Source organism: Eschrichtius robustus, chromosome 6, assembly GCF_028021215.1.
Source record: "Eschrichtius robustus isolate mEscRob2 chromosome 6, mEscRob2.pri, whole genome shotgun sequence".
NCBI classification, from domain to species: domain Eukaryota; kingdom Metazoa; phylum Chordata; class Mammalia; order Artiodactyla; family Eschrichtiidae; genus Eschrichtius; species Eschrichtius robustus.
This window is the reverse complement of record NC_090829.1, coordinates 81,478,270-81,493,555: the sequence shown is the minus strand read 5'-3', so window position 1 is coordinate 81,493,555 and position 15,286 is coordinate 81,478,270. Positions and strand designations below refer to the sequence as shown.

At 33.9% G+C, this 15,286-nt stretch overlaps 1 protein-coding gene across 3 annotated transcripts in view; it reads right to left on the bottom strand.

The window, feature by feature from the left end:
• IGSF11 (immunoglobulin superfamily member 11) overlaps nucleotides 1-15,286 on the bottom strand; it is a 195,591-nt gene that overhangs the window by 179,428 nt on the left and 877 nt on the right. For 2 of the 3 annotated variants that reach the window (XM_068546708.1, XM_068546706.1), the window contains exons 2-3: nucleotides 15,079-15,173; nucleotides 5,696-5,766 (exon numbers count right to left, since the gene is read on the bottom strand). In XM_068546708.1, the coding sequence (XP_068402809.1) occupies nucleotides 5,696-5,744 (49 nt within the window). In that variant the 5' untranslated portion in view covers nucleotides 5,745-5,766; nucleotides 15,079-15,173. Of the gene's footprint in view, nucleotides 1-5,695; nucleotides 5,767-9,498; nucleotides 9,577-15,078; nucleotides 15,174-15,286 lie in introns of those variants that run through there. The other variant, XM_068546707.1, reaches the window with a different exon arrangement.

Genomic DNA, 15,286 nt, shown 5'->3' with positions numbered 1-15,286 from the left:
GTGACAGCCACTGTGAAGAGAGGAAGTCCCGCCTCACATCCAGTGCCAGTTCTAGCCTCTCCATCTCCAGCCCCACTTCCTACCAAGGTGATAGCTGCCAGCACACACTGAGGAAAGACATGACTGATGTCCACATCAAATCCAGCCCTCCCACCGAAGGCACTGGGCACACAGTCTGTATAGGGCCACTCCCACATAAGAACACCTCTTTAAGACCACAATAGGTAACAGTTTCACCTAAATTCATAGAAGCAGAGAAAGTTAAGTAAAATGAAAAGGCAGAGGAACTACTCTCAATTGAAAGAGCAAAAGATAATCCCTGAAAAGACAGATAATGAAACAGAAATAAACAATTTGCCAGATAAAGAATTCAAAACATTGGTAATAAAAATGTTAACTGATATAGGGAAAAGAATTGATCTAAACACTGATCATTTGAACAAGGATCTAGAAAATATAAAAATGACCCAATCAAAAATAAATGATTCAACATCAGAAATTTTAAAAAACACACTAGTAAGAATGAATAGCAGACTAAATAATACAGAAGAATGCATAAGTGATCTGGAAGACAGAATAATGAAAATCACCCAAACAGAAGAGCAAAAAAGAAAAACTAATTAAGAAGAATGAAAGCAATTTAAAAGATCTCTAGGATAACATCAAGTGTTCCAACATTCACTTTATAGGGGTTCCAGAAAGAGAAAAGGGAATTGAAAATTTGAAGAAATTATGGCCAAAAGCATTCCAAACCTGAAGAAAGAAACAGATATCCAGATACAGGAAGCACAGAGGATCCCAAGACAGATGAACCCAAATAGACCCACATCAAGACATATAATTAAAATGGCAAAGTTAAAGAGAGAATTCTAAAGGCAGCAAGAGAAAAACAAAAAGTCATATACAAGGGAACCCCCATAAGGCTATCAGCTCATTTCTCTGCAGAAACTCTGCAGGCCAGAAGGGAGCAGCGTGATATAGTCAAAGAGCTAAAAGGGAAAACCCTGCAACCTAGGATATTCTATCCAGCAAGATTATCATTTAGAATTGAAGGAGAGAGAAAGAACTTCTCAGGCAAGCAAAAGCTAAAAGAGTTCATCAATATCAAACTGACTCTGAAAACTATAAGACACTGATGAAAGAACCTGAAGACAACAGAAATGAATGGAAAGATATACAATGCTCATGGATTGGAAAAATTAATATTGCTAAAATGTCCATACTACCTAAAGTAATCTAAAGATTAAGTGCAAACCCTATCAAAAACCAATGGCATTTTTCCACAGAACTGGAACAAATAATTCTAAAATTTGTATGGAAACACAAAGACCCCAAATTGCCAAAGCAATCTTAAGAAAGAAGAAAGTTGAAGGTATCATGCTTCCTGATTTCAAACTATACTACAAAGCTATAGGAATCAAAATTGTACAGTACTGGCACAAAAACAGATACAGATCAATGGAACAAAAAGAGAGTCAAGAAATAAACCCACACTTATATGGGAAATTAATTTACAACAAAGGAGCCAAAAATAAACAGTGAGGAAAAGATAGTCTCGTCAATAAATTGTGTTGGGAAAACTGTACATCCAAAAGAATGAAACTGGGCCACTTTCTTACACTACATACAAAAATAAACTCAAAATGGATTAAAGACTTAAATGTAAGACCTGAAACCATAAAACTCCTAGAAGAAAACACGCAGTATGCTCTTTAACATCAGTCTTAGCAATATTTTTTTTGAATCTGTCTCTTCAGGCAAGGGAAACAAAGCAAAAATAAGCAAACTGGACTACATCAAATTAAAAAGCTTTTGCACAGCAAAGAAAACCATTAACAATTAACATATACACACTATTATATATAAAATAGATAACCAACAAGGATCTACTGTATAGCACAGGGAGCTATACTCTATATTTTGTAAAAAGCTATAAGGGAAAAGAATCTGAAAAAGAATATATATATTTTTAAAATATATATTATATATAATATATATTATATATTATATATATATATGAACCACTGAATCACTGAATTACTGCACTGTACACCTGAAACTAACACAACATTGTAAGTCAACTATACTTCAATTAATTAAATAAATATATATATATATGGGGTGTGTGGGCCACAAAAAAAAAAAAAAGAAAACCATCAACAAAACAAAAAACAAATTAATAAGAGAAGATATTTTCAAATGATATATCCAATAAGGAGTTAATAGCCAAAATATAAAAAGAACTCACACAACTCAACATCAAAAAACTGAACAGTCTAATTAAAAATTGGGCAGAGGACCTGAACAGGCATTTTTCCAGAGAAGACGTACATATAGCTAGCAGACACATGAAAAGATACTCAGCATCACTAATTATCAGGGAAATGCAAATCAAAACCACACTGAAGTATTGCCTCACACTTGTCAGAATGACTATTATCAAAAAGACAACAAAAAACAAGTGTTGGTTAGGATGTGAAGAAAAGGGAACCCTTGTACACTGTCAGTGGGAATGTAAATTGGTGTAGCCACTATGGAAAGCAGTATGGAGGTTCCTCAAAAAACTAAAAAATAGAACTACCATACAATCCAGCAATTCCACTTCTGGATATTTATACAAAGAAAATGAAAATGCTAATTCGAAAAGACACATACACCCCAATGTTCATAGCAGTATTATTTACAATGGCCAAGATATGGAAGCAACCTAAATGTTCATTAATAAATGAATGGATAAAGAAGATGTGGTACATACACAATGGAATATAACCATTAAAAAAAGGATGAAATCTTGCCATTTGTGACATGGATGGACATAGAAGGTCTTACTCTAAGAAAAATATGTTAGACAGATGAAGACAAATACTGTATTTCACTTATATATGGGATCTAAAAACCAAAACAAAACAAACAGATTCATAGAGAACAAACTTGTGGTTGCCAGAGGGGAAGGGGTTGAGGGGTTCGGCAAAATAGGTGATAGAGATTAAGAGGTACAAACTTGCAATTATAAAATAAGTAAGTCACAGGGATATAATGTACAGCATAGGGAATACAGTCAATAATATTGCAATATATTTGTATGGTGACAGGTAGTTATAGACTTATGGTGATCAATTTGTAATGTATAAAAATGTTGAATCACTATGTTGTACACCTGCAACTAATATAATATTGTATGTCAACTGTACTACAGTAAAATAAAAAAGAAAGATACAGGAAGAGAAGGGAGATCAAAAATACGTAAATTCATGCTCCAACTTATATAAATTTTTAACAAAAATCTAAGTCACATATTGCCTCTGTGCCTTAGGGTTTTCATTGGTAAAATGAAATGATGAGACCATGATAAATTTCTAAGGTCCATTTTAGATCTAAATTTTATGATTCTTTAGTCCAAAAATTAGTTAAGGGTATGTATTTGAATTAACATCTATTTGGCGCCTGATGATCCAGGTAATGTAGAGTTTGTAAAAGATATAAAAATTGTTCACAAAGAGGTGAAAACTGAAGTGGTGGAAAGGTAGAAAGGTGTGAAATAACAGAATTCTACAGATAAAGGATGAAGCCTGTGGACAGATCTTTAGGGAATCTGAGTATCTCATCTTGTGGAATGACACACCTATCCAGTTATCCAAGCTAGTAGAAACCTAGGTGCCATCTTTGACCCCTTCTTCCTCACTACCCATCATTCTAACTGATAATACCTCCAATCCATCTACTTCTCTCCATCCCCACTGCCATTTCGCTACCATCCTCTCTTACATACGTGACTTAAATACCCTCTTTTTAAGAAAAATAAGTTATTTTTTAAAGTAATGTTACAAAATTCAAAAATTTCCAAAAGGTATACAATAAACATTTCCCTCCCACCCCAGGCCCCCAGGGACACAATTCCCTTAATAAGAGGAAACCAAGCTAACCAAAGTTTTGTGTTCCTTTCAGAGATATTTTATACATATACAAGCATATATGTATATATGTTGGTTTTCTTTCCCGATTCTGTTCACTTTGTTCTGTATATTGTCTTCCCCCTTAATAATACATCTTGGAGATCATTGCATGTAAGTATACATAGAGCTCATTCTTTACAATAGCTGTACTCTACAGATATACATTACATTTATACTATTCCCAATCGTTTGCTTTTTACAAATGATGTTGCAATGAATATCTCTTCACAAACTTTATTTTTCACATTCACAAGTATATCTGTGGGATAACTGTAAACTTATATTAATCATCTATTTTATTGGACAGTATCTATTACTCCATAATATCAGCAACTATTAAATTTATATATTTCTATTTCCTTTTCACTCTCCTCTTCACTCCAATAATGGCACATTCCCATTATTCAGAATAAGGAAATGTTGGTGGGGTTTTCCCCTTAGGGTATAGTGTCTTTTCTGGAAGACTTTTCTCTGCCAATTTTGCCTGACATATGTAGATACAACATCCTTCTGTATCTATTCATATTCTTATTTAACCACAGCTGCTCTCAGTAGCTTTTCCTCATATATTATGGTTCAGGGTTATAGATTTCATCTAATTTTTTTCAAAGATTGCATTTGCATTTCTGTCTTTTGTTCTTCTTACCTTGCATTGATTTCTGAGAGGAGAGTTTAGTGCCATCTTTACTTGGCCATTTAAAAAATAGAAGCCTCTGTAACAGAATTTTATTAGTCTCCCTACCTCCAATCTTATCCTTCAATCCATTTTTTTCAGTTACAACAAGAATGACCTAAAATGCAAATCTGATCATGTCAGTACCCTGCAAGTAACCCTTTCATGACTCTGTACACTCTTGAGATAAAGGCCAAACATCTCTGTGATCTGGCCCCTGCCCACCTCTCCTGCCTCATCTATTTTTCTGCAACCCCCTCATACACAGTACTGGAGCGTAATGAATTTCCTTATTCAAACTCTTCGTGATCCGTTCTGCTTCCAGGCATGCAATGTGCTCTTCTCTGTGCCTGCAACATTCTTCTCCTGACACCAACCACTCAGTTACTTCTTAACTCCTGATAACCCTTCAGCTCTCAGAATAATAATGAGTTACCATTTTTTTATTGTTTACTGAGGTACTGTGCTAAGCAATTTATATGTATTGACTCATTTATTTTCATAGAAAACCAATGAGATGACTACTATTATTATCCCCATTTCAAGTATGAAGAAACTGGAGGGGGTAAAGATTAAGAAATGTGTCCAAGGTGACAAGCTAGTAGATGTTGGAGCTGCAGCTAGACTGCAGCTCTGCAAAGGTCCTACGACAACAAACTGGCTAGACATTATGCCACTCTTACGTCACTGCTCCTCACCCCTCAGCTTTGGGTTAATTGCCTCACCTCCATGCACCAACAGCTGCTTGTACTTCTCCCTTCATAGCTCTTAGCACAGTATTACAATTTCTTGTTTTCTTACCAGAGATGCCTTCTTGAATATGAGATTCTTGAGGTTAAAAACTGTGTCTGTCTTGTTTCCTATTGTATCCACCTTCCCTGACACACAGCAAGTGCTCAATACATTTTTTTTTTTGAAATTCCCAGGATTGAAAAATGGGAGACTCTTTTTTAATATGTAGGAGAATGTGACAAAAGGTCAGAATCATAAAAAGCCCTTCCCTCAGCTAGGTCATCAGAGATAATAATTGCTAAGACTATTAAAACCTTATCAATGCCAAGTCACTCACCAGTACTAGAAAAGTAGTCCCACCAGAGCAAAAGTCCCACCAGGGACATGTCCTCTTCTTACCTGAGAGAGCTGAGGAAAAGGAGAAAGGAAGATTAGAATAAATAAATCTCATATCTTAAAATTTAAAAAGTAGTTACTTTTAGAAAGTCCTCTTTGGATACATGATTCCAGTACAAATATTAGGATGGGACCCATTCTATTAGACCACTGAATCACACACAAACCTTTAAAAAAGAATGGATTACTTAAAGCTAACTCAATTTAGATTTGTATGGGATCATCTGTAGTTGTCCCAACATAAATCAGGGTAGTAGGATGGGTGCTACTTCTCTGTCAAAGCTGCCACCATCCAGGAGCTCTGACCTTCCTCTGTCCTGTATCACTCCTTGTAGTAAGTCATCTACATGAATTTCAACAAGCTATCAGAACAGTAATACACTCATCCAATCTTCCTTAGTAAATTCTGGCTCCTCTGCATAATCAGAAAAGAGTTAAAGGTTACAAGCACTTTACAAGCAGATTAGGCAATCACAGGGACATTGAGTCTCTTCACTTGGAAGACAGCATTTACTGCTTTTCTTCAACAGGTCTAAATCTTTGTGATCTAGGATTAGATAGTGGTTTCTTAAATGTGACACCAAAAGCACAGGCTGCAAAAGAAAAAATACATTGGACTTCATTAAAATTTAAAACTTTTGTATTTCAAAGGATACCATCAAGAAAGTGAAAAAACAACACACAGCATGGGAGAAAATATTTGCAAATCATATATTTTATAAGGGATTTATATCTAGAATATATAAAGAATTCTTACAGCTCAATAGTAAATGCAAGTAATTTTTAATTCTTTATTAAATTTAAAATGGCCAAAGTCTCTGAATAGACATTTCTCCAGAGAAGACATACAAATGGCCAATAAGCACATAAAAAGATGCTCAACATCATCAGCCATCAGGGAAATGCAAATCAAAACCACAAAGATATACCACTTCACAGCTATGAATATGGCTAAAATAATAAAGACATAATAACAAGAGCTGACAAGGATGTGGATAAATTGGAACCCACATACACTACTAGTAGGAATGTGCAGCCATTTTGGAAAACAGTCTGGTGGTTCCTCAAAATATTACAGAGAGGGTTATCATATGATCCAGCAATTCCACTCCTAGGTATATACCAAAGAGAAATTAAAATATATATCCACACAAAAACTTATACACAGATGTTCATAACAGCATTATTCATAATAGCCAAAAAGTAGAAATAACTTAAATTCCATCAACTGACAAATGGATTAACAAAATGTGGTATATCCAAATAATGGAAATTATTTGGCACTAAAAAGAAAATGACGTATTGATATAGGCTACATTGTTGCTAAACCTTGAAAACATTATGCTAAGTGAAAGAATCCAGATATAGATCATATGATTGCACTGCTGTGAAATGTCCAGAACAGGCAAATCCATAGACCCAGAAAATAGATTAGTGGTTGCCTGGGGTTGGGATGAAGTGGGGGAGGAGCAGGACGAGGAATGGGGAATGACTGCTAATGTGTATGGCACTTCTTTTTAGAGAGTTAAAAATATTCTAAAATTAGATTGTGGTGACAGTTGCAAAACTCTGTGAATATATAAAAAACACTGAATTCCACACATTAAATGAGTGAATTTTATGGTATGTGAAATATATTTTAATAAAACTATTTTTAGAAATACATAATTATGTTAAAAACTCAGCCTCATGCTTAAAGAACAATAAATTCCCAGACACCAACCAAAAAGAACAAAACAAGCAAAAACAAGAGAAAACTGTCTTCCCTAGTCCAAACCACAGATTCTTAACTGGTCTTAGGGATAGGCAAGAATGACAGCTTGAACTAGGTTTAGAGTTGCTTTCACTTTCGTTTTCTCACAAAGTAATACATATATAGGGTAAAGAATATAAATGAGAAAGGATGCGAGAGGGTCGACATGGCTCCCTACTGACCCCTTTGTATGTCATGGATGCACACCCAAAATTTAGTCGTCTTGGCGGTCCACACAGAGTTAGACATTACAAGTCAGAGGAGCACAAAACTGTACACTGTTTATATTATTACAGCCTTAACACCCTGAAACAACTCACAATAGAATAAACAAAAGAGGTGTTTCTCTTAAAAGGCTGTTTAAAGAAATATTGAAAAAAAAATTAGAGTATAACTGAGTAACCAAGAAAGAAAGAGGACTCAGTATTGGAAATTAAAAAGGAAATATAAGTGTATATAGAGAAGATTGAAATAATATTGTAAGAAAATACTTTATGCTCAATAAATTTTAAATTTGAGAGGAAATGAAATATTTTTCTAGTAAAGTCGAATTATCAAAATTTTTTCAAGTAGAGGGAGAAAATCTAAGTAGACCAATAACCATAGAAAAAATTGGAAACTCTATAAAAGATGTCTACACACCACAACCATAACCCCTGCACCCTACAAGGACCAGACCATGAGATTTTATAGGTGAGTTTTAACAAAGCTTAAAGAACAGATGGTTCATATAAAAACTATTACAATGTACAGAAAAAGACAGTAAGTTTCTTAAATTATTTTATAAAGCTAGCATAATCCTGACACCAAAACTTAACAAATATAAAACAAGAAAAGGTAACAATACACCAATCTTACTGATTAATAAAGTATAAACACCTTAAATAAAATATTAGCAACTTACTCCAGAAGTCCATTTTAAAGGAAAATATAGGATGACCAAGTAAGGTTTATTTCAGGAATGGATAACTGATTTAACATTTAAAAATCTCTTGATATAAACACATGAATAAATTAATGGAGAAAATCATATGATTATTTCAACAGATGCTACAAATTATTTGATAAAATTCAAAAGCCAATTAAAATCTCTTATAAAACAGAAATAGAAAGAAACTTTTATATATATATATATATATATATATATATTCTTATAAATATCAGAAACCAAAATTAAGCTCTGCATTTAATGGGACATTCTCATTATATTCAGGAATAAAATGAAGACATCTATAATCTTCATAATTATTAAACATTGTTTGGCAGTCTTATTCAATATTAGAAAAGAAACAAATGAGGTAAAAATATTATAAAGGAAGAGGAAAAGTTATCCTTACCACTGTCTATTACGAAAAATCAAACTAATCTGAAAATCTGTTCAGTCTAATAAGAAAACAAAAAAGATGGCTGTATAAAAGAAACAGAAATTACCTTTCCTACATATTAGCCATTTAGAAAATATATTAGAAAAAAATCCAATTCACAGCAATAATAAAACTCATAAACTACATAAGAATAACTTTTTAAACAAATACACTCAACATATAAGAAAAATAAAATCCAAACATTACCAAAGGACATAAAAGATGACCTTAAGAAATTTACATTAAAACATATAAACACTATTATTTACTTGCTGAATGTTAGGCACTGGCCTAAATTCTTTATCAATATTATGTCATTTACTCATCTCAACAACCCCAGTGAGTAGTTGTGTTTATCTTCATTTTACAAGTGAAGATGCTACAGATCACAGAGGACACACCACTCACCTAAGGACACACAGTATTTAAATGGTTAAGACAACATTCAAATCCAGTTTTGTCTGGCTCAAGGCCTGAGCTCTTAGTCACTATGTAATACTAAAGAGATTGAAAATTAAAATGGATGGAGGAACAAATCATGTAACTTAAATGATTAAGGGGCAGAAGGGAAAGTGTGGGGCAACTGAAGAATGCATGTCCTCCCTGAACTGGTAAACTACTACTCACCAGGCAATTGTTGATATGTGGAACTGTGAGCCCAGTATTGGCAGATTTTCCCATTCTTAAAAAGAAACTGGAAATCTGATGTGGATATACAATGTTCCATTTTCAAAACTTTAAGGGGGGAGGGGTGGAGAGTGATGAACATGGCAGAGTAGGTAGCTCTGGGGGCCTGTCCTTCCACTGAAACAATGAAAAAATAAGCAAAAACTGTCAGTCAGCTTTGTCAGGACGCTAGAAAGGTTTTCAGCAACCTAATGAATGCTGAGTCAAGAAAGAGGCACTTACAAAGAGTAGGAAAGTATTGCAGCATTTTTACTTGTCCTTGCTCCCAGCTTCTCAACTCAGCAACAGTTTTGAAGATAGCAGCCCATGTTCACAGTGTGGGACCATAGCCCCTGGTTCCAGAGGGAGCAGAACACACCTTGTTCTCAAAGAATTATGTTTGTCTTTTTTTTACTTGTCTGAGGGCTTTTACCTGAAGGACTGACACAAGATGCCTAATGGATAGAATATCAAGACAAAAGATCAGTATGAAAATACAGGACTTGAACAACACTATAAACCAACTAGACCTAACAGATATATAAAGAACATTCCGCCCAAAACAGCAGATACACATTCTTCTCATGGAACATTCTCCAAGATAGACCCTATGTTAGGCCACAGGTCTTAATAAATTTAAAAGATTGAAATCCCAAAAAGTATCTTCTTTGATACCCACCATGGAATGAAGCTAGATATCAGAAGGAAGACTGGAAAATTCACAAATATTTGGAAATTAAACCGCAGTTTTAAATAACCAATGGATGAAAAAAAGTGTTACAAGGGAAACGTATACCTTGAGATTATACCTTGAAATGGATGGAAATAAAAGCACAACATACCAAAACTTATGGGATACAGGGAATGCAAAGCTCCAGAGGACATCTATAGCTGTAAATGCCTACCTTAAAAAAGAAGATCTCAGTTGATAACCTAACGTTATACCGTAAAGAACTATAAGGAGAAGAGAAAACTAAACCCAAGCTAGAAGATGAAAAGATATTCGATTCTAAAGAATTGATCAGAGATAAATGAAATAGAGTATAGAAAAATAGAATCAACAAAACAAAAAGTTGGTTTGTTGGTTGGTTCCTTGAAAAGATCAACAAAATTGACAAAACTTCAGCTAGACTTACAAAAAATAGAGAAGTAGTAAATAACTTAAGTCATAAATGAAAGTGGGGACATTTCTACCAACTTTATGGAAATAAAAAGGATTGTAAGAGAATACTATGAACAACTGTGTAGCAAAAAAATTAGATAACCCAGATGAAATGGACAAATTCCTAGAAACACGCATACTACCAAAACTAACTCAAAAAAATAAAAAACATAGAAAATCTCTATTTTTTTATGTGACCTATAACACATAAAGAGACTGAATCGACAAAAGTAAAAACAACAACAACAACAACTGAACAAACCCAGAAATAGATTACTTCACTGATGAATTCTACCAATCATTTACAGAAAAATTAACACCAATCCTTCTCACACCCTTCCAAAGAATAAGAGAAGGGAACACTTTCTAACTCAGTCTATACACCAGCATTACCCTGATACCAAAGCCAGACAAAGACAACACAAGAAAAAAAAAAAAAAAAAAAACAACTACAGACTAATATCTCTTATGAATATAGATGCAAAAATCCTCAAGAAAATATTAGTAACTAAATCCAGAAGCATATTAAACGCATCACACTCTACACCCTACTATATACAAAATGGATAAACAGCAATGAACTATAGCATACGGAACTATATTCAATATCTTGTAATAACCTATAATGGAAAAGAATCTGAAAAAGAATAGATAGATATATGTATATGTATACCTGAACCACTTTGCTGTACACCTGAAACATTGTAAATCAACTATACTTCAATTAAAAAATAAAAAAAGCATCACAGTCCATGACCAAGTAGGATTTATCCCAGGATTGTTAGGGTGGTTCACCATATAAAAATTAATCAATGCTATGCACTACATTAATAGAATAAGAGAAAAAAACACATAATCATCTCAATTGCTGCATAAAAGGCAATTTTAAAAATCCAACACCCTTTCTTGATAAAAACACTCAAAGACAAGGATAATCTGATAAAGGTCTTTGATGAAAACCCCATATCATACTCAGTAATGAAAGCCTTCCCCTTATGATCAGGAATAAGACAAGGATGTTCACTTTCACCACTTCTACTCACCATTGTCCTGGAAATTCTAGTAAGAGTATTAGGCAAGAAAAATAAAATGCATTCAAATTGGAAAAAAAGAATAAAACCATCCCTATTCACAGATGACATGATCTTATACATAGAAAATCCTTTAAAACTCACAAAAAACTATTAGAAATAATAAGCAAATTCAGGAAAGTTGCAAGATACAAGATCAACCCACAAAAATCAGCTGTATTGCTATATACTACTAATGAACAACCCAAAAAATGAAATTAAGTAAACAATTTCATTTACAATATCATCCAATTGAATAGCTAGGAATAAATTAAACCAAGCAGAGGGTGAAAGACTTGTACACTGAAAACTACAAAAGATTGCTGAAAGAAATTAAAGAAGACATAAATAAATGGACAAGCATCTCATGCTGATGTATTAGAAGACTTAGTATTCTTAAAACGGCAATACTAACCCATTGCAATCTACAAATTCAATGCATTCTCTATCAAAATTCCAATAAGCTCTTTGCAGAAAAGGAAAAGCCAATCTTAAAATTCATATACAACTTCAAGGGGCCCTAGCAATTCAAAACAATATTGAAAAAGAACAAAGTTGGATAACTCACACTTCCTGATTTCAGAATTTACTATAAAACAATAGGAATCAAAACAGTGTGTTACTGGCATAAAGACAGATAGATAGACTAATGGAATAGAATTGAGAATCTAGAAATAAGCCCTCACATCTATGACTGTAATGGACTAAATAATTATGTCCTCCTCAAATTCACATGTCAAGGCTCTAACCAATACACCCGAAGCCAACAGTAAGAGGCAATATGTGGTGCAACTTGAATTCTTTTATATATAGCTGGTGAGAGTGCAAATTGGTACTACCATTTTGGACATCTGTCTGGCAGTATTTACTAAAGCCAAACATGAGCCTATCCTATGATCCAGGAATCCCACACTGGTCTATCCCAAGAGAAATGAGCACTTAGGTCCACCAAAAGACATGTACAAGAAAGTTCTAAATAGTTCCAAGCTACAAACAGTCCAGTGTCAATCAACATCAGAGTTGATAGTTTGTGGTATAATCATACAATGGAATATACCAGAGCAATGAAAAATAACTATATACTGCTATGTGTAAGAATATGGTTTAATCTCAGACATAATGTAGACTAAAAGAAGCCAGAATAAGAATCATATTGTGTGATGTTCCAAAACCAGAAAAACTAAGCTATGGAAACAGAGATCAGGACAGTACTTAACTTTGGGAGGGGTAGTCACTGGGGAGGGACATGAGGGAACCTGCTGGAATGTTGGAAATATTCTATATTTTGATCTGGGCAATGTATACATAGATGTATATGTGTGTAAAAATTCATCAAGCTGCACACTTAACTTTGTGCACTTAACTCTATGTAAGAAAAAATGAAATACACACATACTGAAAAGTACTAAAAGAAAATATAAGTGGGGAATATTTGTATAATCGTAAGTGATAACAGAGGTCTTCTTAAACATGACCCCAAAGAAAAAAACTAGAAAGGGAAAAATAAACTTAACTTCATAAACCAAAAAATATAAAACTACATGGCAAACAAGCCAGAAAACTTTATTTGCAAAGTTTTATATAGTCTTCATATAGCAAAGAGTTAAGTATTTTAATAGGTAAGAAGCTCTTACAAATCAATAAGGAAAAGACAAAGGCAAGACTAGGAAATTTACAAAAAAAGAAATCCAAAGTCATTAAACATATTTAAAAAAATACAAAGTAAAACAAAATACTACTTTTCACTTATCAGATAGGCAAAAATGAAAAATATATACAGAATTGGACTTGGTATAGGGAAATAGCATTCTCATATATTACTGGTGGAGCTAGAGACTGGCCCAGCTTTTCTGGAAGGCATTTTTAAATATAGTACTTTCAAAACACCAAAATGAGCACACTTCCTTAACCAAGCAATTCCACAACAGAAAATTTATCTTAAGGAAAAAATATGACAAACTTGTAAAATGTTTGTACAATGATGGTCAATGCAGCACTGTTAAAAGCAACAAACTAAATTCATATAATAAATTATATATATATTTTAAAAATAGCTATTCTTTATGAAGCACATATGAGCTAATTATATTTGTTATCTCATTTAGTTTTCACAAGGATTCTGAGAACTATTATATTATTCCCATTTTCATCTGCAGATGAGAAAATCGAAGCTCAGAAAAATAATGAGATTTGCTCAAACTCAACAATCTAATAAGTGGCAGAAACGGAATTAAAACAAATCGGTCTAACTCCAAAAGCCAATGCTCTTTAATTTAGATTACATTTCTTGACATGGAAGAACATTTAAACCATAGCATTAAATGAAAATGTAGTTTATAGAACAGTTACATGGTTTGATTCCATTTTGTAAAATACACACATACCTATAGATATTAGATGTATAGATTTGCATGGGAAAAATTTTAGAAGGGTATACATGAAAATGTTAATAAAGGTTACCCCTGGGGTGTTTGGGGAATTTTTTTAAATTTATGCTTGTTTTTCTTACTTTTCTACAATAATTACATTTAATTTATAAATGGAAAAACAAATCTACAAAAGCAATGCCCCTTTGAAGTTGCAAACCATAGACCATCACCTATTTTACTTCAAACGTAGCATCCATTTGCTTCACACATTTTTAGATAAATAAATAAGGCAAATCTTTAATTTACTTATATCCGACAAACTCGTCTTGAGCACCAAATATGTTCTAGGTACTGTTAGGTAAATGATTTTATTTCAGTGCATCTAAATTCTCCTGCTGCTCCTAAGTATGGCACCAAAGGTACACACTCTCCCTCTCACTCCTTAATTACTATTATTTGCATTTGGATTTGAAGTCTTATCTCTAATTATTGAATGCAATTAAACCCATAAGAAAAGAATATCTGGCATTATACTACCAATCCTTGGCCTGCCTCACCACCTCTGTACTACCCTGCTCCTGAGAGTAGAGAGTGTGCTGGCCTGAAGTGGATTCTTAAGGTTTATTTCAAAAACGGAGGGGCAAATCTCAAAACATTGTACCCCACTGGCCACCACCATCAAGTGCAAATTCCCCACCTGTTATCTCTCCCCCACCTTCCTTACTCCTTTTCTTTCTGGAACTCTGGCTCCTAACCCTAACCCTCCCTTCTGCTATAAGACCATTGGATGGGGTGATTTTAGAACCCATTGTCACTGGATCTCCTCTCCTCTCTCCAGCCCTCCAACCATAGATGACTAATTCAGCAAGAAAACACTTGGAGCTTGAGTTTCCATAGTCAGGACAGCTCTTCCCAGAGAAGATGGAAAACAGCTGCTCACCTGTCCCGTGAGACAGAGAAGAAGATGATCCTGCAGCAATGAACTGTCGGGGTGAGAGTGAGGAGGAGGGCAAAATTCTGCTCTCTGCACTCTTACTGTGAAGAAAGAAAGATAACGTTTGACGTTGGTAATGTGAGTGTGAGAAGAACTAAAGCCTTCCTGGTACCACTGAAAACAGTACGGGCACTCTTTGTAAAGGCCGGCTTTT